Source organism: Rhinolophus sinicus, chromosome 16 (assembly GCF_057876585.1).
Source record: "Rhinolophus sinicus isolate RSI-liver-muscle chromosome 16, RSI-T2T, whole genome shotgun sequence".
NCBI classification, from domain to species: domain Eukaryota; kingdom Metazoa; phylum Chordata; class Mammalia; order Chiroptera; family Rhinolophidae; genus Rhinolophus; species Rhinolophus sinicus.
In genome coordinates, this window is record NC_142516.1 from 104190892 (window position 1) to 104218656 (window position 27765).

Here is a 27765-nt window from a genome sequence, read left to right on the forward strand (position 1 = left end):
AGAGAAATGTCTGAGTGGTCCAACCCATTTTTTGGAATGAAGCCTTTAGTAACTCATTGGTTGCTGGACAGCCTGTGGGTAATGTGTCTGGTAACTACTCTTGAGAGCAGTCCAGGTTTGGGAGTCAGTCTGAGCAGGAGATGGAAGGTGTTACATACAGGGGGGATTGATTAAATGAGTAAATAAATTAAAGATAAATGGATTCCAGTTTTCTCAGTGTCAAAGAAGAATTTTGAACATGGTAAAGAAAACACTAGAATGCGCCATGTGGTTTTGTGTTGGAATTGGATAAATGCATGTGAACTTACGGTTTTAAAAACATATAGATAGATACAGAAATAAATATGTATGTATGTGTCTGTTATAAGCCTGTTTTACATTTTTGATGATAAATAGATGTCGGCAAAGGTATATATAGATATAGGGGTATATAGGTTGAAGACTAGATTTTTTTTTCCTCTTCAAATTCTAACGAAATGAAAAAAATAATTACTTCCAAAGAAGTAATAGTGATTTGGTGTAGAGCTAATAATCTTTTGAATTCAAATGTCTATGCTTTGAAAATGAAATAAAATGAATTTTTAAAGTTATGATTCACTTTTTTCTATTCTTTCCTTTGTAGTGTCTATAAATTCTTTGACTTACTAAAAGAAATTGATACCAGTACCAAAGTTGATAATGCTATGTCAAGACTATTGAAGAAGTATAACGTATTGTGTGCACTCTACAGCAAATTAGAAAGGTAAAGTAAAAATTTAATTGGAATTACACCCGGATTTTTCATGTAATTGTTCATGATTAGATTCCATATGGGAATTATTATCTATTTAGTAAAGTTTTTAGGTATTACCCTTTTAGAGTTCACCCCTTTGCTATTAGTTTCATATTAAATCTTAGCTTTCTTATCCAATCATATGCATTCTGAGTGTTTCCTCCAAAATTGTTTTCCTATCCTTTCATGTTTCCATTTATTTTAACAAACTTTAAACTTAATTTCCACTTTAGCCTTTTCTGCAAGAAGACTTCTAGTTATGAATGGAAGAGTGACCTAAATTTAAACTTCTTCGTAATGGTGTTATTTAGTTTAGAAAGAGAAAACACATTGGCAATGGAAGGTATATGTAACCTATCTACCAAGCCATGATTGTTCCCGGTAGTGTTTGAGAAGACTTTTCATTTTACTGTTCAGCTGGGAGAATGATAAACTTGGGGTTTTTTGTTTTGTTTTTTTAATACTCTTTTCATGCAAGTCCCCACTCCTAGTGTTACAGTCCTTAATTTGGCATGTGCCTGTTACTGTGTTCATTTTGGGACTCATTTCATTTGGGTAAGAGAATATGAAAGTTAGTGTTTCAGCTTAATAAGGAGTTGTAAACGGAGAAGGGAAATATGTTCTGGGGAGAATGAGTATGGAGACACAGCTGGAAAGAAGCATCTTCTCAGAAGGATGCCTTTAATTTTCCTTTTCTTTTTGGTTGATATGTCACTAAAACTTCAGAGGTGTGATGGAGGATGAGAAAAGTGGAGACAAAACTCAAAGATTGCCCTAGGGCTTTTTGAAGGAATTTTTCTTGCTCCTGGTTTTTAATTATAATATGGTAGCATTGGTCATCATTATTTTTGTTTGTCCTTTCTTGTACAGAGTAGCAGCTCTTTGCACAGAAAAAAAAGGATTTTTTTTATTATTAAAAAATAAATTAAGTACTTTGAATAAGGAATGTGAATTAATTGTAGAATACTTAGAAAATACAGAATGGCATAAATAAGAAAACATGAATCACCCCTAATTTAACACCGAAGATAATCAGTATTTCTTTCCTTTCAATATTATTTTACATAGAGTAACTCATATTGTATATATAAATTTTTGTTTTGCCTTTTTTTTAATCTAACAGAGACTTTCTAAATGCTTTTCTGTCCCTTAAATTTGTTTATAACTTTTTATCTCATATCTTGGAGCGTCTTCTAAGAATATTTTACTAAATACAAAAAAACTTTAGAGATTTTAATCACATTATTTAGACCACTGAAAAATTGGGAAAACCTATTTATGCACGACTGAAGTAAACAATAAAATATTATAAATATAATCTAAATGTTTAAATATAAAATAAAATTTGATGAGGAATAATAATATTATGTAAAAATGTTTCTAATTTTAAATAAATAAAGCAGGATATACTATAACTACAGAAGGAAGAAACCCAGACACTAACACATTAAATGAAATGACTGGAAAGCAGTGTACCAAAATGTTAACCAAGGTTTTGTATGAGTAGCTTACATAGGTATGTGTTACCTGTATAAGAAATTAAGCAAAAACTTCTCTAAACAATACTTAAGAAAAATCTGTTCTGTAAAGACTGGTAGTCAAAATCTAGTCATCAGTTTATTTCTAGATATAGAATTTTAATGAGAATGATTTGGAGTGTAGTCCTGATTTTCTTTTTTTTTTCTACTGTAAAAAGTTTAACTGGATACTTCTAGGTTTTTTGCTCTGCTGTCTGAGATAGGAGATCTACTTGGATATTTGTTTGTGTTTTACCTCTTTCCTTTACTCATCACACTTTCTAGTGATTCATTGTATTTATGATTCTCCTGGGAACTAAGGGCAAGTTACAAAAGAAAGAAAGTGGATTATTGTATGGACGGTTCTGAAGATTTCAGTTTTTTTCCTATGTCCCATCCCCTTTTTTTTCCTTTAGGCCAGTGTAAACACTTTTATTGCAGGTTAGCAAACAAGATACAAAGTCAGAGTTCACAAGAATTTTCTTTAAAGCAGTTGGCTGGTATGATTGATGCCCTATCCAAAAAAGGGAGGCCCTTGTAGAACTTAATGTTGGAAAAGGGAATCTTTTGAGTCAGACAGATTTGGATTCTAGTCTGGACTCCAACATGTACTGTGTGATTTTGGACAAGTGAGTTATCTAACTTTAGTGCTCAGTTTTCTACTGTGTAAATTGAGTTGATAGTAGTACCTACTCTGTTAGGTTATTTTTTTATTTTAAATAATTTTTTATTTTTCAATTATAATTGATATACAATGTTAATATTATAGTAGTTTTAGCTGTACAGTGTAGTGGTTAGACATTTATATAACTTACGAAGTGATCACCCATTTGAACCATGCATAATTATTATAATATTACTGACTGTATTCTCCATGCTATGCCTTACATCCCTGTGACTGTTTTTATAACTGGCAATTTACACATCTTAATTCCCTTCCCCTCTTTCACCCATTCCCCCAACCCCCCTCCCATCTGTCAACCATCAAAATATTATCTGTATCAATAAGTTTGCTTCTGTTTTGTTTATTGTGTTTTTTTAGATTCCATATATAAGTGAAATCACATGGCATTTGTCTTTCTCTGTCTGACCCATTCTACTTAGCGTAATACCCACTATGTCCATCCATGTTGTTGCAGCTGGCAAGATTTCATTCTTTTTATGGCTGAGTAATATTTCATTGTATATATGTACAACCTCTTTATCCATTCGTCTATTGATTGCTTCCACATCTTGACTATTGTAAATAATGCTGCCGTGAACATAGAGTTGTCTTTTTTAATTAGTGTTTTGGGTTTCTTCAGCTAAATACCCAGAAATGGAATTTCTGGGTTCTACATTGTCTCCTGTTATAGCCTTTATTTTAAGTCTTATTTGTCTGATAAGTGTTGCTATCCTAGCTTTTTTTTCATTTCCACTTGCATGAAATATCTTTTTCCATTTCTTTAATTTAAGTTTGTCTGTGTCTTTTGATCTGAAGTGGATATCTTGTCGGTAGCATATGTATGGGTTTTGTTTTCTTATCCATTCAGCCCCCCTATGTCTTTTGATTGGAGCACTTAATCCATTTACATTTAAAGTACTTATTGATAGGTTTGTAGTTATTGCTATTTTATTCATATTTTCGACCTTTTTTTCTTCTTAAGGAAGTCCCTTTAACATTTCTTGTAATACTGGTTTAGTGGTGATGAACTGTTTTAGTTTTTTCTTGTCTGGGAAGCACTTTATCTGTCCTTCAATTCTAAATGACAGTTTTGCTGGGTAGAGTAATCTTGGTTGTAGACCCTTGCTTTTTATCACTTTAAATATTTCATTCTAATCTCTCTGGTCTGCAAAGTTTCTGTTGAGAAATATGTTGACAGTCTTATGGAACCTCCCTTGCAGGTAACGAACTGCTTTTCTCTTGCTGCTTTTAAGATTGTTTCTTTGTCTTTAACCTTTGGCATTTTAATTATGATGTGTCTTGGTGTGGGCCTCTTTGGGTTCATCTTGTTTGGGACTCTCTGCACTTCCCAGGCTTGTATATTTATTTCCTTTGGTAGATATGGGAAGTTTTCCATCACAATTTATTCAAATAGGTTTTCAGTTCCTTGCTCTCTTTTTCTTCTGGTACCCCGGTGATGCGAATATTGGTACGCTTAATGTTGTCCCAGCGGCCCCTTAATCTGTCCTCATTGTTTTGGATTCTGTTTTCTTTTTGCTGTTCTGATTAGGTGATTGGGTATTCTCTGCTACCTTATACTCTAAATCGCTGATTCGATTCTCTGCTTCATCTAATCTGTTGATTCCCTCTAATGTATTCTTTATTCCAGTTATTGTAAACTTCATTTCTGACTGGTTCTTTTTTATGTTTTCTATTTCTATTTTTATGTTTCCTGTCTCTTTGTTGAAGTTATTGCTGAGATCGTCGAACATCCTTGTAACCAGTGTTTTGAACTCTGCTTGTAGATGCTTGTCTCCATTTTGTTTAGTTCTTTTTCTGGAGTTTTGTTCCGTTCTTTCATTTGGGTCATGTTTGTTTGTTTCCTCATTTTGGCTGCTTCCCTATGTTTGTTTCTATGTATAAGGTAGAGCTGCTATATTTCTTGGTCTTAGTATAGTGGTCTTATGTAGTAGGTGTGCTGTGGGGCCCAGTAGCACAGTGTCCCTGGTCACCTGAGCCAGGTATCCCTTGTGTGGGTTGTATGTGCCCTCTTATTGTAGTTGGTTCTTGATTGCTGTTGTCACATCGGTGGTAGGAATTGACCCTCAGGCTGACTGGCTGTAAGGACTGGCCATAACTACAGCAGAGGAGCTGTTAGGTATGATTTTACCACACGGAGCAAGATTCACATTAGTGGGTCTCTGGTGCCTGCCAAGTGCACCCTTCGGGTGTATCATTTTTGGATGTTGTTGGTTGGTGCTCTGGTGTGTGGTCTGAAGCTGGTTACCAGGTGTGTTGTTTCTGAGACCTCTTGGGAGTGACTCTGGTGGAGACCAAGGTCAGCCACTACCTTTACCCTGCCCAGGACCATCTGGTATGAGCTGCAAAGTGATCTGCAGATGGTTGCTGCTTATGCTGGGCTTGGACTTGCCAGGTAGAGGCTAAGCTGTGAATAGTAGCTGGCTGCCCATAGTGCCAGGCTTGAGGCCTCTTAGGAAGAGGTACGTGGCATGCTGAAGCCTGGCACTGCTTGTTTGCGATTTGTGAACCTTTGAGACATTTTAGGAAAGTTTGTTGCACAAGCCAAGCCAGGCCATTTGTATGGAAAACCCACTGGAAGTGTTTTGGGTGGGCCCATAGTCGGGGGGAGTGGGGTGTCAGGGAATCACTACGGTGGGGCACCCTTAAAGAATCAATTGAAAGAGGCAACCTAAGGTTTTTAGAAGTCCTGTATAATATGTTGAATCTGTAGAGTTCAGCATTTTCTAAACTTATTAGACTACTAATATATGTTTATATATATTTAACATCAATTAAAATCTCCTGGAAGTAGTTTTATAGAATATACTTTAAGAAATTTTAGGCTATCAGCAATTGCAAATAAATTAAGAAACTACACTAAGCATTAATTGACTATTAGTACCTGGCTATAGGTTAGGTGCCAGGGATACAAAATTATATGACACAATTATCATTAAGAAGTTTATAGTAAATATATTTTTAATAAAAATAAGTGCCATATTAATGCATGTAATGCTCTATTATAGAGGATTATATATATATATAAGAAGTAGAAATTATGTAGTGGGCAAAATACTATGTATGTCTAAGGGTACGAAGTGTATTTATGGGTGCTTTTGAACACGAAAAGAACTATACAGCAAGGTGACATCTGAATAAAGTTTAAAGGATAAACAGAAACTCACCAAGCAAAATATGTAGGAACTGGGTCTGAGCATCCTAGACAGAGTGATTGGCCTGTGTACAAAGCCAAAGCGGTAGCATGATGTACTTGGATATTGCAAATGGCTGAAAGGTCAGAAGGGATCAGATTGTTAGTGAATTGGACTTTGCCTTGCAGATCATAGAAAGTCATTGAATGATGACTTAAATTGGGGAGTGACATAGTCATATTTGGCCTTTGTGAAAGGGATTTGAATTTTATTGACTGGTTACATGAGTAAATTTTGTGTTTACTGGCCTTGAAGTGAATCAGCAGGGTTTTAAAATTTTATTTGGACATTTTTGAAGAACATTTGGGAAGATTAACTGTGATACCAAAACCTGTTTATTTCAAGGTAGACTATGGGTATATATATATGGCAATGTGCTGTAGTGAATATGATAACTTTAGAAAAGCTCAACAGATCAAAGTATGAATATTGATTTTTTTCCTTACTGAAGGTGTGAGCTAGGGAAAGATACTTCTCTAAACTCCAATTTTAACCTGTAAAGTATAGCTAATAATACTTTCCTTGTAGGGTATTTGTAAGAATTAAGTAAGATAATGATACTGGTTAGCTTGCCTCCCAGAACATTCTAAGTGTTCAATAAACAGTTTTTAAAGCTATTAATAACTATATTAGTGCTATCTCATAGAAATATAATAATGCCGGCCACGTATTTTAAATAGCCTAGTAGTTACACGACAAAAAGTAAAAAGAAACAAGTGCAATTTTAACATTTTATTTAGTCCATTTATTCCAAAATATCTCATTTAAACATGTATCATTCACACAAAAATTTGTACACAAAGGTTCATTGCCACATTATTCACAATAGCCAAAAAATAGGAATAACCCAAATGTCCGTCAACTGATGGATAGATGAACAAAATGTGGTATATCTATATGATGGAATATTGTTCAGCCATAAACAGGAATTGTAGGGACAGAGCCAGGAGAGCAGTTTCCAGGTTCTCGACCTCATGTGGAAAGGTGCTGGCTCGGGTAGTAGATGGCCATCAGCTGTAACCAGTTGGCCATCAGCTGTAACCAGTTGGCCATCAGCCACTATTGTTTTGTATGTAACTGCTGTGGCTACTTTAGCAATTGCAGTTAGCAAGCTGTGGATTGCGGATTGCGGATGGTGCAGATCACGTGGATCCTACTTCCTGTGTCTTGCCTGGCTGCCAGTGAGAATATAGTAGTGTGAACCCCCAATCTGTGGCTCCATTGTTGTTCCTTTTCAGCCTCAACATCTCCTGCCAGAAGCGGGAGCTGAGTCAGGAGCGGGAGCTGAGTCCCTGCATTACAGGAATGAAATACCATTATATGCTACATGAACAAACCTTGAAAACATTAAGCTGAGTGAAAGAAGCCAGACACAAAAGGCCACATATTCCATAAGATGAAATATCCAGAATAGCATATCAATAGAGACATAGAGTTGATTAATGATTGCCAGGGAATGGGAAGTTGGGAAGTGAAGGGAATGGGGAGTTTCTTTCTGGGGTGATGGAAATATTCTGGAATTAGATAGTGATGATGGTTGTATAACAAAGAGAATATACTAAAACTATACCCTTTAAAATGGTGCGTTTTATGTTATGTGAATTATATTTCAATAAGAAAGCATGAAGCCATTATAAAAGTTATTAATGAAATAGTTACATTCTTTTTCTCATACTAAATATTTTTGATTTCTTTGAATTCTTTTTGAATTCTTCAGACCCACACTTTATGTTTGCAACACAGCATCATTTGGACTAGCCACATTTCCGATGTTCAGCATATGTGGGTACTTGTGGCTACTGTATTTGACAGCACATATTTGACAGCACATAATTACTGAATGTAATTATCTTTATTGTAGAGCATTCTTTTGAGTTATGTTAAATTACAAAATGATGAAAATAGTGCATCTGACCTTAAACATCTTTTCTATAATTATAAAAATTCCTTCTTGATTATTGTCTTTTTTTTTGTTGTTGTTTAAGACTGGGTTTCTCTATATAAATTTTGATTTACATATTTTTTTGTGACTGGCTTTTTTCCCTTAGTGTGTTTTCAAGGTTCATCCATGTTGTAGCATGTTTCAATATTTCATTACTGTTATTATGGAAAAATGTTCCATTGTGTGGCTATACCACACTTTACTTATCCATGCATCAGTTTATAGACATTTGGGTTGTATGTCTTTTAAAGTAGTTGAGAGTATAAAAGGACAGCAGTGTATATTTATAGAGTTTGTTGTATTAATTTTCTTGTTTACCATTTCTTGTTCTTTTCATTTGTTCACATGGGTTCAATTTACCATCTAGTGTCATTTGTTTACTCCAATACTCACCTTTTGACCCCACCCACCTCCTTTGTGCTGCTATTGTCAAATAAATATGTTTCTATATGTTATACACCCAACATTACAGTTTTATATGTGGAGGGTGCCAAAAAAAGTATACACATTTTAAGAAAGAAAAAAACTGTATTAAAATTGTAATACTCAATACATACCGATAACAAAAGATGTGAATACAAGTCATGTATATACATTTTTTTTGGCACCCCTGGTACATGTTTTGTTATACAACTGCTGCTTACATCAATTACTAGAAGAAAGGGGACTAAATATGCAATAATACCACCTTTTATAATAACATAAGTACCTTTACCAGTGCTCTTTGCTTTTTCATATGACTGTGAATTACTGTCATTTGTTATCAGCTTTAATAACTTACTTTAGTATTTGTTGTAAGGTGAGTCTGCTATCAACAAATTCTCTGTTTTTGTTTGGGAATGTCTTTCAACTTTACCTTTGCGATATAGTTTTGGCAGATACAGGGTTCTTGGTTGTCATTTTTTTTTCTTTTAGAACTTTGAATATGTAATTCCACTGCCTTCTGATTGTCATTGTTTCTGATGAGAAGTCAGTTGTTAATGTTACTGGGTTCTCTTGTACATGATGGATCATATTTTCTTTTGCTGCTTTCAAATTTTGTCTTTCAACATTTTTACTATAATACATCTGGGTGTGGAGCTCTTTACATTCATCCTACTTGGAATTTGTTGGTTTCTTGGATGTAGATTTTTCATCAGATTTGGGAAATTTTTCATTAGATTTGGGAAGTTTTTAGCCACTATTTCTTTAAATACTATTTTTGTTCCCTTCCCCTTCCCCTCTTCTCGTACTCCAATGACTCATATATTGGTATATTTTTTGGTGTGCTACATTTCTGTCAGCTTTTTCATTTTTTCTTTGTTTCTCTCTTTGTTTTCCAGACCACACAATTTCTGAGGCTATTTTCATGTTTAGTGATTCTTTCTTTTGCCAGCTCAGATCTACTGTTGAGCTTCTCTAGTGAATCTTTCATTTTGGTTATTGTACTATCAACTCAAATTTCTATTTGGTTCTTTTAAAATAATTTATGCCTCTTTATTGATATTCTCTATTGGATGGGACATTGTCAGCATATTTTTTCTTATTTAAGCCTGGTTTCCTTTAGTTCTTTGAACATATTTATAATATTAGGTTGGTGAAAAAGTAATTGCAGTTTTTGCAATTATTTTTAATCTTTTAAACCACAATTACTTTTGCACCAACCTAATAGCTTCTTTGAAGTCTGACACCTGGGCTCTTTAAATGCAGTTTCTGTTGCCTCCTTTTTTCCCTTTGTAGAAGTCACATTTTCATATTTATTTTTGAAAACAGGACATTTTTTATAACATTGTAGTAACTCTGGATAATGATTCTCCTCTGACTTGGTGTTTGCTGTTATTTGTTTTTCTCTTGTTTATTTGTTTAGTGACTTAGCTGTACTCTTTCAGTGAAGTCTCTTTCTCCCACAATGTATAGCCTCTGATACTGCTCCTCAGTGTGGCCTTGGGCATGTGTACAGTCACAGGTGATAGGGGTTTTATTGGGGGTTCTCTTTGGTTATCTTTTTCCGCTGATCTCTCTTGTTAAGCTAACTGCCTCTGTTGATATCACACTTAGCTGTTATCTTCCACTAATTGCTAACCAATTGCTTTATTTTTTTTGACAGTGCCCTGGGTAACAAATTGCTCCATAGTCTGATCTGATTAAATTTCACTCCCTTTGCAGGAGTAATCTTTGAGGCCAGTCTTGAGACTTGTTCTGACTCTAGGAAAACTCTTCTTAGTTTTTTCGTCCCCTGGTTCTCTCCTAGATGGTCTAGGATTTAACTTGTTGCTAAATAGCTAAATATAGCTACCAGCCTCTTTTTACTTGCTTACTACCAAAGTCTTCATTGTTTTCAGTAGTGCTCTTAGCCTTGCTTGTCCCCACACTCTGTTCCAAATGAAATTAATTCCACTGGGGAGAGCTTTGGAGCTCTCTGTTCTTAAGGACTACCTCTACCCTGGGCAACATTTCTGTGCCACCATTTAGGAGGTCAGAGGTCAGTGTCCTATTCTTTTGGAGTGACACCTCTACTTTAAGACTGGGGTGCTCAGGAGAGGCTATAGCCCCTTGTCTTCTCAGATTGGCTTTATTGGTTGGAACCTCTGTCTTATCAGCTAACTGGGGCAAGGGAAGTCAGGACCCCAGTATTCTTCATCTTCTGTGCCTGGAGTAGAACTTTTGACACATGAGTGAGGGCTAAGGGGAGAAAGGGAGCCCCAGACTTCTTAGCTCCTTTTGCTTGGGATAGAGCTTCTGCAACATGAAGCTGGAAGTGATGAGATATGCTTGTATGTTGCCCTTCTCAGAGAAAGAGTCCTAGGCTGGGAGCTGGGAGAGGGAGCCCTGTATCTTGGCTGCACCTACCCAGGTTATAGCTTTGTGATGCTAAGCTAGAGAGAATGAAGAAGTGAGTTTTGCCTTGAATTCCACAGACTGTCATTGTTCTTAACAAGATTTAGTAGATTTTTTTGAATAAATGTTTAATTTCTTTTCTCTCTTTTTTTTTTTTTTTTTTTTTTTTCACTGTATTCCCTGAGGAAAATTTCCAGAGATTTTAAATGTTTTTTTTTTAAAGTAATTTTCACCAATTATAGTTATTACACTGGGAGCAGCTCCATGGAGATCCTTAATCCTCTATTCTGGAAGTCATTGTCCTAAACAAGTGGGTTTTATAGTACTTTTCAGTTGTGTTATTTTAGTGAAACTTATTAGTTAAGTAGCCTTTTATGACCTGATCTGGGATTCTAACGAGATCAAAATTCAATGTATTCGAGTTACAAATGCACATATGGAATCCAGTCCTTTTGTAATTAGATATTACAGTGATGTATGTACATTGTCATAAATTGGAATCTACTTTAATCTACTTTAACTTTGTTTTATAATGCTATACTTTTCATTTTTAAAATGTATGCTTCTTAAAATAAGATTCATAAAGCATGATACAATTGATTTCTAAATTATGAGAAAAATTACTAAGTAACTTTTTAAAAAGTTATAATGTTGATATAATTATTTTTTCCTTTCAGGACATGTGAACTTATATATTTGACACAACCAAGCAGTTTGTAAGTAATTCACAGACTGTTATTTTTCACTTTTTATTTTTTTAATGTATTTTTCTGGAATAATTCCAAGCATGTTGATAATATCAGGGTTAGTTTGATTGATTATGGCATGCCACTTCATAAAGTAAGGTTATAGATTTAAGCCCTATGCAGATTATTTATCTTCTCACAAATAAAATGGTATGAAATATGTGTCTTTTATTGTAAGAGAACTAATAAGGTGAAAGTTGATTCAATGCATGATGTCATCAACTCTAGGGAAAATGCAAATTTATTGACTTAATCTTTATTGAGGGTCTGTTACAGGCACTTTATTACCTAAGATTCTGAGCATAATTTTTTTGTAAGAATAAGTATGAAAATCTATATTAAAATTTAAAAAATATTTATTTAAATGTGTAATACATGTTTCAACCCATGTTAGAGCTCTAGAGTTTTCCTTTGGAAACAGAATGTGTAGTATATGAGATTTTCCACCTCCTCAGAATAGTAGTATTGAAATAAGATGATTGATATAAAGGAAAGTTGCATACTTATAAATTAACTCTTAATTATTTATTCCACTTGTTAATTCCAACAAGTGAATGACTATGGAAAAATTACTAAGGCATAATGTTAAATTGGTAAGCTAGAGTTACTCAGACCTCTATTTTTCTGTTTACTGTGTTGATTTTAATTATAAAACAGAGAGCAGAAACACTTCCTGTACATATTTTTAGATTAGAATTGATAACATTCAGTTTTTTAAAATAAATGTATTGTACTCTGTGGGCAAAATATAAATACCTTGGTATAAATACTAAGTGAACTGAGATAAATTAAGTTCATGTGTAAATTGTGCATTTTAAATGCACTGTATTTGATTATGCAATCAACTCAGGTCCATAATTCTTAAAAAGGGAGAAAAAACAGGTATAGTTGGAAAACTGTCAGTGTAAATTTTTTCTCCTTTCTATTTGTTTACTAGGATATCTACTGAAATCAATTCTATGTTGGTGCTAAAAGTTTCTTGGATCACATTTTTACTAGCTAAAGGTAAAGTCGTATGTTTGTTATATGCTAATGTTTCAGATGTAATAATTTATAATTCCTTTGGACTAGGCTCAGAGTTTCTTGTTCATCCTCCTCCTGCCCCACAAATTCTCTGTGTACCTTGTTAACTGTTAGCAAATTCTTGTAATTTTGGTACTGGAAGCAACATTGCAAATATTTCATTTCTGTTTCTAATATCCTTTCCACTTTCCTTTCTGTTTTTTAAGAATAATGTTACTGTTTTTATAAAAATGATACATACTCATTAAAAAGAATTCAAATAACACAGCCACATGCAAAGAAAAGAAGAAAAGTTACCCCAAATCCACCCAGAAATAATCATCATTAAAATTGTGATTGTCATACCAGATATATGTATGTGCATACATTCTGATAAAAAGGTGGGTGGATGAGTATATTCACAAACAGATTAATTTTCTAATGATAGGATCATGTTATAGTGCTTACATTTAAAATGTAAAACTTAATTTTACTCAAGTTTTACAGAAAAATTAAGAGAAATGGAGGGAATTGCTTAAGTTTAGATAAATATTTTGTCACTTAAGCAGTATTATTGCAAAGATGTTTCTCTAACATGAAAAAGCATTATGAAAAAGTTAAAAAGTTAGAATCTATTTTACTTTGTGTTTTGATTTAAAGCAATGTATATTAATCTGCTTGAAGAAAAAGAATGCTAGTATTGTCACTCTTCCTGTTACCTCCCATTCCACACTTTTAGATTTGCTCATTTTATTGTTGTTATTACATTATCAAAGATTATAACATTTATATTCTTTTCTGTAATTATAATTATTATCATACCCATTTAGTTTCACTTCTGTGTTTAAATGGATTCTAAGCTTATTGTCATTGCCTGTCATAGCTTCTCTATTTCTGAATTCTTTATTTTATTCAACCTTAGCTGACTGGAGTTCACCATTAGCACCATATTTGGCATCGCATTCCGTGTGTTGGGCATGTTTGTGAATCATGGCCATAGTCTTTGTACTTGAAGATAACTTGGCTGTGAAGTCTATTCTTGTGTCTTGTTTGTCTTCCTAGCATTGCTATTGAAAAATCTGAGTCTAGCTTAATTCCTTGCCCCCCACCCCCATTTACTTCCTGTATACTCAAATAATTCTTTTTTTTTTAATTTGAGGTTCAATATCTTAACTAGGATAGGTCTTGATTTTTATTACTCTGTTAATTTTTCATGGAATACTGTATCCCTTTTTAAACTTAAGATTCTGCTCTTTTTTTTTCAGAGAAATCTTAACATATTACATTTTTAAATATAATTGTATTCATTGAGGTACTATTCTATTCTGTTATGTTTCAGGAAACTTAACTATCTTATATTGGATTGTTTTTGTCCTACACATTTTTTACATTCTTTCATGTTTTTCTAATCTTTGCTCTTTTTCTTATGTATTGACTGTTTTTACGTCAAGCCTTTCTTCTATTTTGAGGTGAACTATGTATGTAATGGTGTTATTTGGTCTTCAGGTTTTTCTTCAGTAGTCTAGCTCCTTATTTTCACAAAATGTGTGTTGTTCAAGTTGTTACTTCAAGGATTCATAGGATATTTTCTTCTGATAGACTGTGTTCCACATTAGGTTTTCTATCTGATGTTGTGATTGTATTTTTTTTCTTTTTTCTTTTCTGTACTATGTTTGCATGATCTTTGTGCTTTTCACCCCATGTTGCTAGGACTTCATATGGGCAACCCTGACCTGATGTTCTGTTTTCTCTGATGTAATGTGAATAAATCTCCCTTTACTCACATTGCACTTATCTGTGACTTGTGTCCCCCAGAGAGCTATGAGAGCAGGCTTTTTTGTTATACTTATTTTTAGTCAGAGGATAAGGGAGAAAGAGAAGAATTCATCTGGAATGATGTGAGTCTTTGTTGTTCTGAGAGTTTTGTTAGAATGAACTCTAAAACAATACTTCTAGTGACAGTTGTATCTTGTTTCCATAATGAGATTATGTTTTGGGATTCAGATTTTCACCCAATTCAGTACAGTATAGTGGAATCTTTATGTTTGTCAGAACGTTAGCTACAGTTGTTCACTTCTTCCATTTTACCTTTCTTTCATCAGTAATTTCTACTCCCTCTAAGTAAGAAGAGGAAAAAGATGAGGATGGTTTCTGAGTCAGTATCTCTCAAATTTGGTATTGCTGCTAGCACTTAACTTGAGTACAGGTTTTTTTCTTTTATTAGATATTTGAGGAGAGAGATTCTTTGATTTGATTTCACTATTCTATTTTTAACTAGAAGTCCTTGATATTCTTTACCTATATGGTATTTCTTAATAACTTTTAAGTATATTACACATATATTTTTGTACCATACCTATGGATCTGGAAAACCTTGATGCAGGGTTACTTTACCTATTTTCTCACATAGATTCTACACTTTCAGTATTTGTTGGGATTGTTAGTGGTTTAGCGGTCTCATACCAAGGAGATGGAGAGTCAAACTTCTCTTTTAAAAATAATGTACAACATTGATGTACAACAATAATGTACAATATTGTTTTAGAGTTCATAAGCAAATATGTTATAGCTATATTTGATGATGATGTGTATATTTTATGTAGCTATACTTTTTTTCCCTCAGGTATTTATTATATGCATTTATTTCCTCACAGCTCTCTAGTTATATAGTTATTGTTCTAACTTTTTAGGATTTTGTGCTAAATAATTAATTTATAGATGACTTTACAATTATATACTAATTTTGTTATTTCTTAATGGCTTTGGTTATTGTAATATTTTGGAGAGGGGTTAAAATGGAAAATATATGAGGATTCATAAGTAAGTGGAATTAAAGAGTAGCGTATATCATACTTCAAAATTATTTTCAGAAATAACAAATTCTAAAACTCTTACCAAAATTGGAAGTAAATTTACAAAAGCAAAAAACAAAATGAATTTAAACAGAGAGACTGAATTATAATATTAATATCTAAATGTAAAATTCTCATGGCAGACTTAAACTTTATCATTTCATAACTTTATATATTTTATTTATATTTTTGTATGTATCAAATATCACTGAGTTCTTACAAAAACAAAGATCTTAGGCGTACCTTTAGTGATTCTTGAATAAATGAGTATATGGATACATCTATACTGACAATTTTCCCTAACTTAAAGATCTCAATCTCTAACTTTAGTTTAAAATGTGAACCATTTTTATTTTCAGGGGAAGTATTACAAATGGAAGATGATCTGGTGATCTCATTTCAATTAATGCTATGTGTTCTTGACTATTTTATCAAACTTTCACCTCCTGCATTGCTCAAAGAACCATATAGTAAGTATTTTAAATATTTTGTGCTCCTCCTACTGTATCATTCAGCTGTTGTTTATTGACTGTCTAATGGGTCCAAAAAGTGGTTTTAGAGCTTAGGGTATGATAATAAATAAATCAGACATGGATTCTGCCCTCAAGTAGTGTAAGTTATAGAAGGAGGGATAAAACAAGTAAGCAAGTAATTAGAGTATATGCTAGAAAGTGGTCTGGACCAAAAATACAGCAAATGCTATGGAAGTTCAGAAGATGAGAAAGTTTTCCCAGTTGGGGAAGAGCAAGGAAGACCATGTAAAAGAGGTGACATTTGAATTTTGTTTAAGAGTAGTTAGGATTTGAGTGTTGTGGTAAGTTGGTGGTGGGGCATTCCCAGTAAAGAGAAAATCAAGAGGCAAGGCACAGATATGATTGAAACTGCATGGGAGAGAGTGGCACATTCTGTAGAACAGATTAAATTTTTATTATTGGGTGCTATAATAATAATGTGACTAATTTGTTTTACATATGAACTATTGATCTATTTCAGTGAGATGGGAAATGTATTTAAATAAAAATAACTATTACTAAAATAATTGCACAGCATAGAGCAAAGATAAGTATATCACACTTAGAATGGAATTGCTTCCTCTGGTGGCATCAAGAGTAGTAGGATTTCAAAATCACTTACACTATAGAAAAATGTAAACTAAGGCTGAACTGATTCCTTGGCTCCTAAAATGATGAAAGTATTAATAATACTAAAAATAATACAGAACAGATCAAAACATGGAAGTCCCAAAGTGTTGTTGAAGTGGCTGAAAAACTGAAGCCTAATTAATCTTTGAACAATAACTTCATGGAAAAATGAAGTCTGGAGCAGAATTTTGAAAATGTGTTGAATGTGGTTTGATAGAAAAGGCAAACTCATTTTAGCAGAAACCACATGCAAAACAGGGAGGAAAAATAGAAAACATATATTTCAAAATTTTTTGAATATTTAAAAATTTTCTTGATACAAATTTTTCTCATGTTTTTCAGTTTTATAACTTTAATAAGTTGATGTGGGATGTTACTTTAGGTTGACAAGCTTTGCTTTTGGATAATTCAAATGTACATTTAGTTCTGTAAGAGCTATGTTAAAAAGAAAGGATGAGGTGTTGAATTGACTGAGTATGATACACTTTAATTTTTTATTGTGGAAATTTTCAAATTAATACAGAAATAGACAGTAGTATAATAAGCCTCCATGTATTTTTATCACCTACCTTCAACTTATAACTTATCAACCTGTAGCCCCATCTACTGTGCAGTTCCACCAGCTATGTTATTTTGAAACACATTTTTGCATAGTTGCATCCTTATAAACTTTAGTATGTATCGCTGATAGTTTTTTTAAAAAGCATAATGACAGTACCATTATCACACCTAAAAATCAGTTAGTAGTGATTCCTTAATACCACCAAATATTTAGTAAGTGTTCATATTTTCGATTGTCTTATAAATGTAATTAAGTATTTTTTTATAGGTTGACTAAATCAGAATCTAAATAAGACCCATACTTTGTGATTGGTTGATATGCTTTTAAGACTTTTTTAAAAGTTCCACCTCCATCTATTTTTCTCTTTTTTTCTTTCAATTTGTTTATTAAATAATTAGGTGGTTTGTCCTATTGAGTTTCCCATGATTTAATTTTTACTGATTTCATCCTATAGTACAGTTTAACATGTTCCTTTTTCCTCTCAGTTTCTTGTAAATTCTTGGTTGGGCCTAGAGACAGATAATACTTTTTATACCTAGTTATCTGCAATCTCTTTAATAGCTGAATCTGCATTCAGTTTGAATTGGGACTACTCAAATAATACAGGGGATTTTTTTTTTTTAATCACAGTTTATTATTCCATTATTATATTTATATACTTTTAAAAGCATCATAATTTACTGTGGAATTTTCTAAAACTTTTAAAATTTATTTATTTTTATACTGTAAAAGTTGAATCCAAAATATGTACTTAAAATTTTTAAGACACTTTAAGATAGAAAATATTTTTTTTCCCCCTGCAGACTAAGGAGGATACACTTAGAATTACTTTATAAACTGGCCATTTTCCTTGCCTTTTTCATATTTGTCTATGGGGCTTTAAGTATTTTACAGTTTCTTTTTGGGTTGTTTGAGGGCCGAAGAGACTAAGGATGGCAAAAACTATTAGCAATATATAACTTATAATAGATATTCAATAAATAGATGAAACTGTTAGCTTTTAATGAAGCCTAATAGATAAAAGTAGCATAATGTTACCAAGATTATTTCCGACCAACATAGTTATAATTAGAATACTTCATTATTTTATACAGTGGAATTTGCAATTGTTCTTATCTAATTTACCATTTTTACAGAAACAGCTGTAATACCTATTAATGGTTCACCTCGAACACCAAGGCGAGGTCAGAACAGGAGTGCACGGATAGCAAAACAACTAGAAAATGATACAAGAATTATTGAAGTTCTCTGTAAAGAACATGAATGTAATATAGATGAGGTAATTTAACTTCATGATTTTTTTAAATAGTTAAAGTAGATTTAGACATAAGTTCTTCCTAACAGTATATATTACTTTTGTTAATGAGCTTGCTTTTCCTAATTAGTGCAACTCTGTTTTTAACTATATTCCCTATGCTGTACTTGACACCCCCATGACTATTTTGTAACTACCAATTTGTACTTCTTAATCCCTTCACCTTTTTCACCCAACTCCCCAAATCCCTCCCCTCTGGCAACCATCAGTTTGTTCTCTGTATCTATGAGTCTGTTTGTTTTGTTCTTTAGATTACACATATAAGTGACATCATATGGTATTTGTCTTTCTCAGACTTACTTCACTTAGCATAAAACTCTCTAGGTCAATCTATGTTGTGGCAAATGGTAAGATTTCATTATTTTTTATAGTCGAGTAGTATTCTACACAAAATACATGTACCACATCTTTTTTATCCAGTTGCCTATTGATAGGCCCTTGGGTTGCTTCCATATCTTCGCTATTGTAAATAGCACTGCAGTGAACATAGGGGTGCTTGTATTTTTTAGAATTAGTGTTTTTGCATTTCTGTGGATAAATACCCAGAAATGGAATTGCTGGATCATAAGGTAGTTCTATTTTTTATTTTTTAAGGAACCTCTATACTGTTTTCCATAGTGGCTGTACCAATTTGCAATCCCACCAATAGTGCACAAGGGTTCCCTTTTTTCCACATCCTCATCAACACTTGATGTTTGTTGATTTATTGATGATGGACATTCTGACAGGTGTGAGATGATATCTCATTGTGGTTTTAATTTGCATTTCTCTGATGATTAGTGACATTGAGCGTCTTTTCATAAGACTTTTGGCCATCTGTATGTCTTCTTTGGAGAAATGTCTATGCAAGTCCTCTGCCCATTTTTTAATTGGATTGTTTGGGTTTTTTTTGTGTGTATTGAATTGTATGAGTTCTTTGTACATTTTGGATATTCACCCCTTATTAGATGTATCATCACATGTATCAACTTTTCCCATTCAGTAGGTTGTCTTTTGGTTTTGTTGATGATTTCCTTTGCTGTGCAAAAACTTTTTAGTTTGATGTAGTCCCATTTGTTTATTTTTCCTTACATTTAATTTGCCCGAGGAGATATATCTGAAAAAATACAGCTAAGAGCAGAGTCAGAAAGATTACCGCCTATGTTTTCTTCTAGGAGTTTTGGGTTGTACATTTAAGTCTTTAATTCATTTTGAGTTTATCCTTCTATATAGTATAAGAAGGTGGTCCAGTTTCTTTTTTCTGTCCAATGTTCCCAACACCATTTATTGAATAGAATGTCTTTACCCCATTGTATATTCTTGCCTAGTGCCAACTCTTTTGCAATAGCAAATGTTTCGAAAAAAATTTTCTTTTTTTAATTAAAATTTATTGGGGTGACAATGGTTAGTAAAATTACATAGGTTTCAAGTGTACAATTCTGTAATATATCATCTATATATCATGTTGTGTGTTCACCACCCAGAGTCAGTTCTTCTTCCATCACCATATATTTGACCCCCAGTACCCTCTTCTACTATCCTCCCTCCCCCCTTACCCTCTGGTAACTACTGAACTATTGTCTGTGTCTGTGAGTTTTCGTTTCTTTGTTTGTCTTGTTCCTTTGTTGCTTTCAGTTTTATATACCACATATCAGTGAAGTCATATGGTTCTTGACTTTTTCTGTCTCTTATTTCACTTAGCATAATAATCTCAAGATCCATCCATGTTGTCGCTTGGATAAAGAAATTGTAGTATATATACACAGTGGAAAAGTAATTTTCATATTCACTTACTTTGATTTTAGAGAGTTGCTCCCTCATTCTGGAATCAATGAAATGTAAATCGTTAATGCAATAGTTTTCAAATTTATTTGTTCTTTTATTTCTCTGTGGTTACTAATTTAATGTTTTAAAATACCCTGCTAAGAAAAATACCCTGCTAGTGTTTTGGTTTAGTGATAAGTGATACCAATATTAAATTTCCGTTCAGCCTTCGATAATTCTTCTTCTTCTAAATATTACATAAGATATTAATGGCTGGTAGAGAATACACATGATTATCCAGGAATTGCTTATCTTGCATAGACTCTGGAATGTTGGCATTGGAAGGAATCTTACGGATAGTATATTCTGCCTCCTCTTAGTAATGAGTAAATAAACTTCCAGAGACTGACAACTAATTACTAACAGAGTGTAGACTTGAGGACATGGCTACCAGTGCTCCTGTCTCTGTACCATGCTATTTCTCTCATAGGTTGTTACATTATCCACAATTCACTACCACCAGATAGATGTATGAATTGTTGCATCTTTGAAATTTCTCTGTGAACTATGGAAATAAATTAGGGGTATGATCTCAAAATCTAGTTTAAAAAGTGTTGGAATGATTTATCAAGACAATCTGGATTTGAGCACTGTGGCTTATGGATATAGACATATATAGATGTATCAACTTTGTGTGTAGGTGTGGGGTGTGTGTGTGTGTGTGTGTGTGTGTATGTGTACTCTTCTAGAATCACAAATTAACTTCGCTAATAAGCTGACAAATGTAGTTGAAATATGTTTTTTGCTCAGACCCTCAAGATAATGAATAGGAATGTGTTTTCTAATTCCTAGTTAATTATCTGAATTTCAAAACTACTTGTAGTTTCATTTTTTTAAATCACAAATAAATCATTTTTTTACTTTTAATTTTTATTCTTTGTTATAATTTAGAATTATTATAGTAATGATTTTCAAAGTATATTTGATTAAAAGCTTTGGTGGTAATTGATATTAATTGACACTTTATTATTTCACATAATATTTATGGTTATATAACTATGGGTTAGTTATGTTTATGGTTCTACAATTACTGGCTAGTCATACTAATTGGTTAACTAGAACCACCCACCTTATAAATATTTAAATTAAGTGGGAATTACGGAAGGTTAATTCTTAATAACTTGTTTGTGTAGTAGAAGATAGGAACTGATACTAAGTTATTTCCATCTTAGTAAATGTAGACTCCAAAGTTATAAAAGGAAGTTAAATGAAGGAAAGTAAGTTGTTTAAAATTCCGCAGCATATTGCAAGTGTAGAATAGTCAGGAATATAACTCCAGGTTTTCTGAGTACAGTCTTTATTTTCCTTGTTAAATGCAGGGTGCATTTTCATGAAATTGCATAGTTCCACACAACACTTTCATTTGGTTTCAAGTTGAATTGTTGGGTTTTATTTTTGTGTGTGAAATTATTTTATTATAAAACCATGTTATTTTCCTAAATTTATGCTAAAATAATTGACTTGATATTCCCTAAGTTAGGTATCAAATGATGTGTATGAAGTGGCCTAAAATGTACTTTGGGGAGAAATCAGAAGCAGTGTAAAGAAGTGAAAAGAGTCTTGGCTTTGATGATAGGCAGATTGCATTTAAATTCCAGCTCTGCCACTTCATAGCTTTGTAACTTTGGTCAAGTTGCTTAATTTTTTGAGCCTCCCATCCTTTCATCATTTGTTAAATGTGGAATAGTGAAGTTGGTTTCAGTGAGTTTTCTTATAAATCCCACTTCATTAATAATTCCTCACTCCACCTCCATTTTAGAACCTGAAAGCTGCCTCACATAAATTTAGAAGTAAATAATTGAATTAATTATAAATATCCCACTTGGTTGTCTGTAAGTCATTGATCAAAATGTCAGTTAACACTTTCATTCTAGTGTTAATAGTGACAGAAATTAATTTTTTAAAAAATTAATGGTCATGTTGTAACTTTATCTTTTTCAGGTGAAAAATGTTTATTTCAAAAATTTTATACCTTTTATGAATTCTCTTGGAATTATAGCTTCTAATGGACTTCCAGAGGTAATATGAAAGAAACTTAATAAAATGTTAATGTGTTTTAGGACTTTTGGGAGGGAGGAATAGTTATCTAAATTTCTTAAGATGACTTAACTGTATATTAAATATTTTTTGCTTAAGGAAAGGAATCTAAGTAAAATTATAGTGAACTAACTTTATATAGTAACAGAAAAACCTTTTGAATATATACTTGAATAAATAAGCAACATTTGTAATTTGCACTAGAAATTGATTTGCACTGAAAGTTTTCAAAAATCCAACTAGACTTTTGAATTTCTAAATTCCATTGAATAAATATAACTAAATATGCACAATCAAATTTGCCTCTGATTTGCTTTGCTATGCATCCTTATGCATAGGATCCATGATTAATGCCATCAACATTATTGGCATTACTGTATTGCAGAGCATCTCTTTTGAGTATTTTTAAAAGCTACTTAAATGAAAATAAATTCCGTTGAAATTACTATGATTATATTGCAGAAATGTTTTACCTTAGTGGTGTGCCATCCATCCGTTTCTTTTCACATTTTGCCTCAAATGTCTTGCTCTTCAATGAGAACAGAACAACTGAGCACTTAATGTGGTAAGGTAAAATAATGTGGAGGAAAGGATGCTTTAGATAAATGATGAATGAATACTCAGTGATAAAACAATGTTTTAGAAGCACCAGGCATTAGTCACCAAGACCAAAAGACCTGAAATCAGATAGCTAAACTGCTAATTCTGTGACCAGAATTGGTAACTAGTCCTTGAATTCATTAACTTATTCATTCAACAACTATTTATTAAGTACTTAATATGTGCCAGGCATTGTACTAGATATCATTGATACAGACATTTAGCTCACAGTTGCTGTCATTAAGGTGCTAGTGAGCGAGACAAAGAGCTAGAACGTTATGGGATTCTACCAGTCTAATAGAAGTATACACAGGGAGTTGTGATATCTTGGAGGGGAGCAATCTAATCCAAAGAGGGGCAGATAGGGTTTGTGGAAAATTGATTGGAGGTGATGTCATTTCTGAGCTGAGTAAAGCTTTATGAAAAATGGCATTTCCAGGGGTTGGAAATTATAGATTCAAAGGCACAGTGACATGTGATAGTATGGTATGTTCAGTGAACTCCAACTAATTTGTTAAGATTGGGATACAGGGCAGAAAAGGTATTAGAGAGGCAAGAAGGGGCCAAGTGTTGTATTCCTGAGTCTTGTTACCAGTTTATATACTAAGAATATGCTATTCCCAACTCTAAAGAATGTTGGATACTCGTACTAATTTTTCTTCTCCTAGAAAGGATTACAGTTTTAATAGAAATCTTAAGACAAACTTAACATTTTCCCCAGTATTTTGCATGTAATATTAATAGCTGTCAATCAATAAATGATTGATAATTATTGCCTCACTAAGCTAGGGCAGTAACAGTAAACTTAAACATGAATGGCTAGTCTACCTAAAACATTTATGCAAACAAAAAGTTTACATATAACTGGATTTCTTTGCGCACTCCTTTTAGAAAGCAATTTTAGTTCCCTTAGATTGGAAACACTTTCGCGTTAAAAGTCATAGTAGAAGGCATGCCAAATAGTTGTCTATTGGGCATTGGCCTTTAAATTATGATTCGAAATTATGAAGCAGAACTCACAAAAGATTTACAGATTCTAGCAATTGAAAAAGTATCTAAGACTGGGAATAAATCATGCAAGTGTGTTAATTGGGCTAATTAATTGAGCTAATGTTCTTGCCTAAGATACTAAACTGAAGGGAGATAGAGTGAACCAAAGGATTTAGGAAAGATAAGCAGAATATATAATTAAGAGGATTTGTTACAATGTTTGAAAAATATTTTATATTGATAAGCATAGTAGAAGATTGAAAGTGAGAAATGCATGGGATGTCTGGAGGATCTTGACAATTAAGTGGTTATAATAATACCTGTTTTTATCTTACCCTTTCATCACTGTATTGTTTTGTGTCATTGGTGATTCTTGTCTACCTAAAACTAATGAATGGGGTGAATATATACAATACGTTTAAAATTAGAGTAGAAAAAGTTGCAATTTTCTTTACTTCACGTGCACATACACCTTATTTACATTGCATGTGAATTCAGTGTGTTGTAAAATTAAGTGTATATTGTGCAAAAATTTTTTAATTAAATTGTACTTCTGTGTACTGACAGATGTAATGACATTAAAGGATAATAATCAGTATTTTTTTTTTTGAGGTGGAAAGTCTCTCTAAACAATATGAAGAAATTTACCTTAAAAACAAAGATCTAGATGCAAGATTATTTCTGGATCATGATAAAACTCTTCAGGCTGATTCTACAGACAGGTATTGTACATAATATGTTTTTATTTTCTGATACGCTTTTGCTATAGGTCAATTTCGATATAGGTAGGCTCACTAGGTTTTTATTTAACTTAGTAACCTTTAAATAACATTTATATTAAATTTATATGCCTTTATATAAAAATAATAAGATAAACAATATTCCAAGTATATAATTTATTAACAAAGAGACTTTTTTTTACAATACAGTATCTTAACGTTGATTGAAAATCTATTCTACTTTTTATTAAAATAAGTGAAAAATGTTATTTATATTGTCTATATGAACATTAATTTGGCTTCTCATATATACAGGCTTGTATTGATTTTTTAATATCTTTATTAAAGTAATTTCTCCAACCAAGTCAAGGCAGAGAAGGAATCTTTTATTTCCTTCATCTATTTTGGAATGTAGTTGAATTTTCACTTTATCTCAGAGTCTTAGTTTCCTGATCTGTAAAATGCAAGCATTTAGTGTAAGAGTACTATTAATATATGTAATGTATATTGATGAAAGCACTTTGCAAATAGTAAAGTAATAGAAAAATGCTAGCTACTTAGTTCCCAGTTCAATTTATGGGGTTGAATACTTTTCATAGAACTTGCATAGAATAAGTCTGTATGTATAAGAAAGCAATCAAACCAAAGTTAGAAAAGTAGAAAATGAAGATGTTGAACAGCTAATTAAATATATGGTTCTTTTTATTTTTTTAAATTAAAAAGAATACAAAATGAAGGAAAAAATCATATAATCATTTCAATAGATGTAGAAAAAGCGTTTGACAAAATTCAACATCCACTTATCATAATAATTCTCAACAGAGCAAGTATTGAGGAAATGTACCTCAACATAATAAAGGTCATACATGACAGGACCACAGCCAACATCATACTCTTTGCATTCTCCAACTTGATCATGGTGTTTGATTCTTTTAATGTATTGTTGAATCTGGTTTGCTAATATGTTGTTGAGGATTTTTGCAACTGTGTTCATCAGGGATGTTGGCCTGAAATTTTCTTTTCTTCTGGCATCCTTGTCTTGTTTTGGTATTAGGGTAATGCTGGCCTCATAAAATGGCTTTTGAAAGAGTTCATTCCTCTTCTACTTTTTAAGAAGAGTTTGAGAAGGATTGGTATTGATTCTCCTTTGAAAATTTGGTAGAATTCACCGGTAAAGCCAAAGGGTCTTGGACTTTTGTTGTTGGGATATTTTTGATTACTGGTTTAATCTCCATAGTAGTAATGGGTCTGTTCAGATTTTCTGTTTCATTATGATTCAGTCTTGGTAGATTGTATATTTCTAGGAATCTATTTGTGCTAGATTGTCCAATTTTGGTGTATAATTGTTCATAGTAGTCTTAGGACTTTTTGTATTTTTGTGGTATTAGTTGCAACATCTCCTTTTATATCTGATTTTACTTATTTGAGTGATCTCTTTTTCTTGTTGAATTTTAGGTAAAGGTTTGTTAATTTTGTTTATATTTTTAAAGAATAAGCTCTTAATTTCATTGATATTTTCTATTGTGTTTTTTTTTTAGTCTCAATTTATTTCTGCTCTGATCTTTATTTTTTTGCTTTTACAATCTATGGGCTTTGTTTGTTCTTTTTTTATTACTTTGAGATATGAAGTTATGTTGTTTATTTGAGACTTTTCTTTTTACTTAACGTAGGCATTATTGCTATGCATTTTCATCTTAGAACTGCTTTTGCTGCATTTCATAAACTTTGGTGTGTTACATTTTCATCTTTTTTCCTCAATGTATTTTTATCTTTCTCTCTTGATTTCTTCTTTGACCTGTTGGTTGTTTAGTAGCATATTGTTTAATCTCCATATATTTGTGAATTTTCCAGTTTTCTTCATGTAATTAGTTTTTAGTTTTATACCATTGTGGTCAGAAGAGATGTTTGATATGATTTTAATCTCTTAAATTTATTAAGACTTGTCTTGTGGCCTAACATATAATCTGTCTTGGAAAATGTTCATTGTACACTTAGAAGAATGTGTGCTGTTGTTTTGGATGGAATGTTGTTTAAGTATCTGTTAAATCCATCTGGTCAAATGTGTCAGTTAAGGCCAGTGTTTCCTTATTGATTCTGTCTGAATGATCTATCTATTGATATAAGTGGGGGTATTAGTGGAATAATAGTAGGTGACTTTCCCACTATTATTGTATTACTATCTATTTCTCCTTTCACGTCTGTTAATATTTGCTTTATATATTTAGGTGCTCCTATGTTGGATGCATAAATATTTCCAAATGTTAGAAATGTTATATCCTTTTGTTGGATTGACCCCTTTATCATTGTAACACCGTTTTTGTCTCTCAGATAGAGATTTAATGTGAATTGTTCTCCATATCAACTATTTTTTCTCATTTAGATAAATGTAATTTTTAAAATGAGCACCAGAATAAAATTGTTGGAGTACAGTTGACCCTTGAACAATGCAGGAGTTAGGGGCGCCAACCGCCTGTGCAGTCAAAATCCATATACAACTTAAGTCAGCCCTTTGCCTATGCAGATTCCTACTTGTGGATTGAAATTCCAGTTGATGCTTGAGTAACACAGGTTTGAACTGCATGGGTCCATGAGTTCGTAAGTGAACAACCTACCTTGTTCAAGGGTCAACTGTAATTCATTTACTTAAGTTGTGTGGTCTCTGTCATTTTTCAGCCTCTCACCTGCTATTACTTGCCTGGTTCATTTTTCTTTTTTTTAAATTGATATAAAAGTGTACTCTCTTGAATTGTCTTATAAAATCCTAAAATACGAATGGTTGAGAGTAATTACAAAAGTTTTTGAATGACCATAAATATGGTTAATATTATGTCTTTTAGCAGCAGTATTTTAATATGTAACTGAAAAAAAATGTGTAATTTGGAAGTTAAACACAAGTGAAATACTTCTAATTTTATTTAAGTCAAAGTTAAGTTTTTGGAAGGCATAATGATTGGAAATCTTGAGCTTTGATATTTTTGGATACCGAACAACTTGATTAGTAATAATCATTAGTAATAAACATCTAACTTTGTCGAGAAAACATCCAACATTCACGTTCAAAAAAATTCTTAGT

The 27765-nt window shown here is 32.5% G+C and overlaps 1 protein-coding gene across 3 annotated transcripts in view; it reads left to right on the forward strand.

Moving 5' to 3' along the window:
• The window catches only part of RB1 (RB transcriptional corepressor 1), a 157110-nt gene that overhangs the window by 33248 nt on the left and 96097 nt on the right, over window positions 1-27765 (forward strand). For all 3 annotated transcript variants that reach the window (XM_074329955.2, XM_019748050.3, XM_019748051.3), the window contains exons 4-10: window positions 623-742; window positions 11602-11640; window positions 12608-12675; window positions 15884-15994; window positions 18365-18507; window positions 22288-22365; window positions 24586-24695. In XM_074329955.2, coding sequence (XP_074186056.2) covers window positions 623-742; window positions 11602-11640; window positions 12608-12675; window positions 15884-15994; window positions 18365-18507; window positions 22288-22365; window positions 24586-24695 — 669 coding nt within the window. The remainder of the gene's footprint in view (window positions 1-622; window positions 743-11601; window positions 11641-12607; window positions 12676-15883; window positions 15995-18364; window positions 18508-22287; window positions 22366-24585; window positions 24696-27765) is intronic.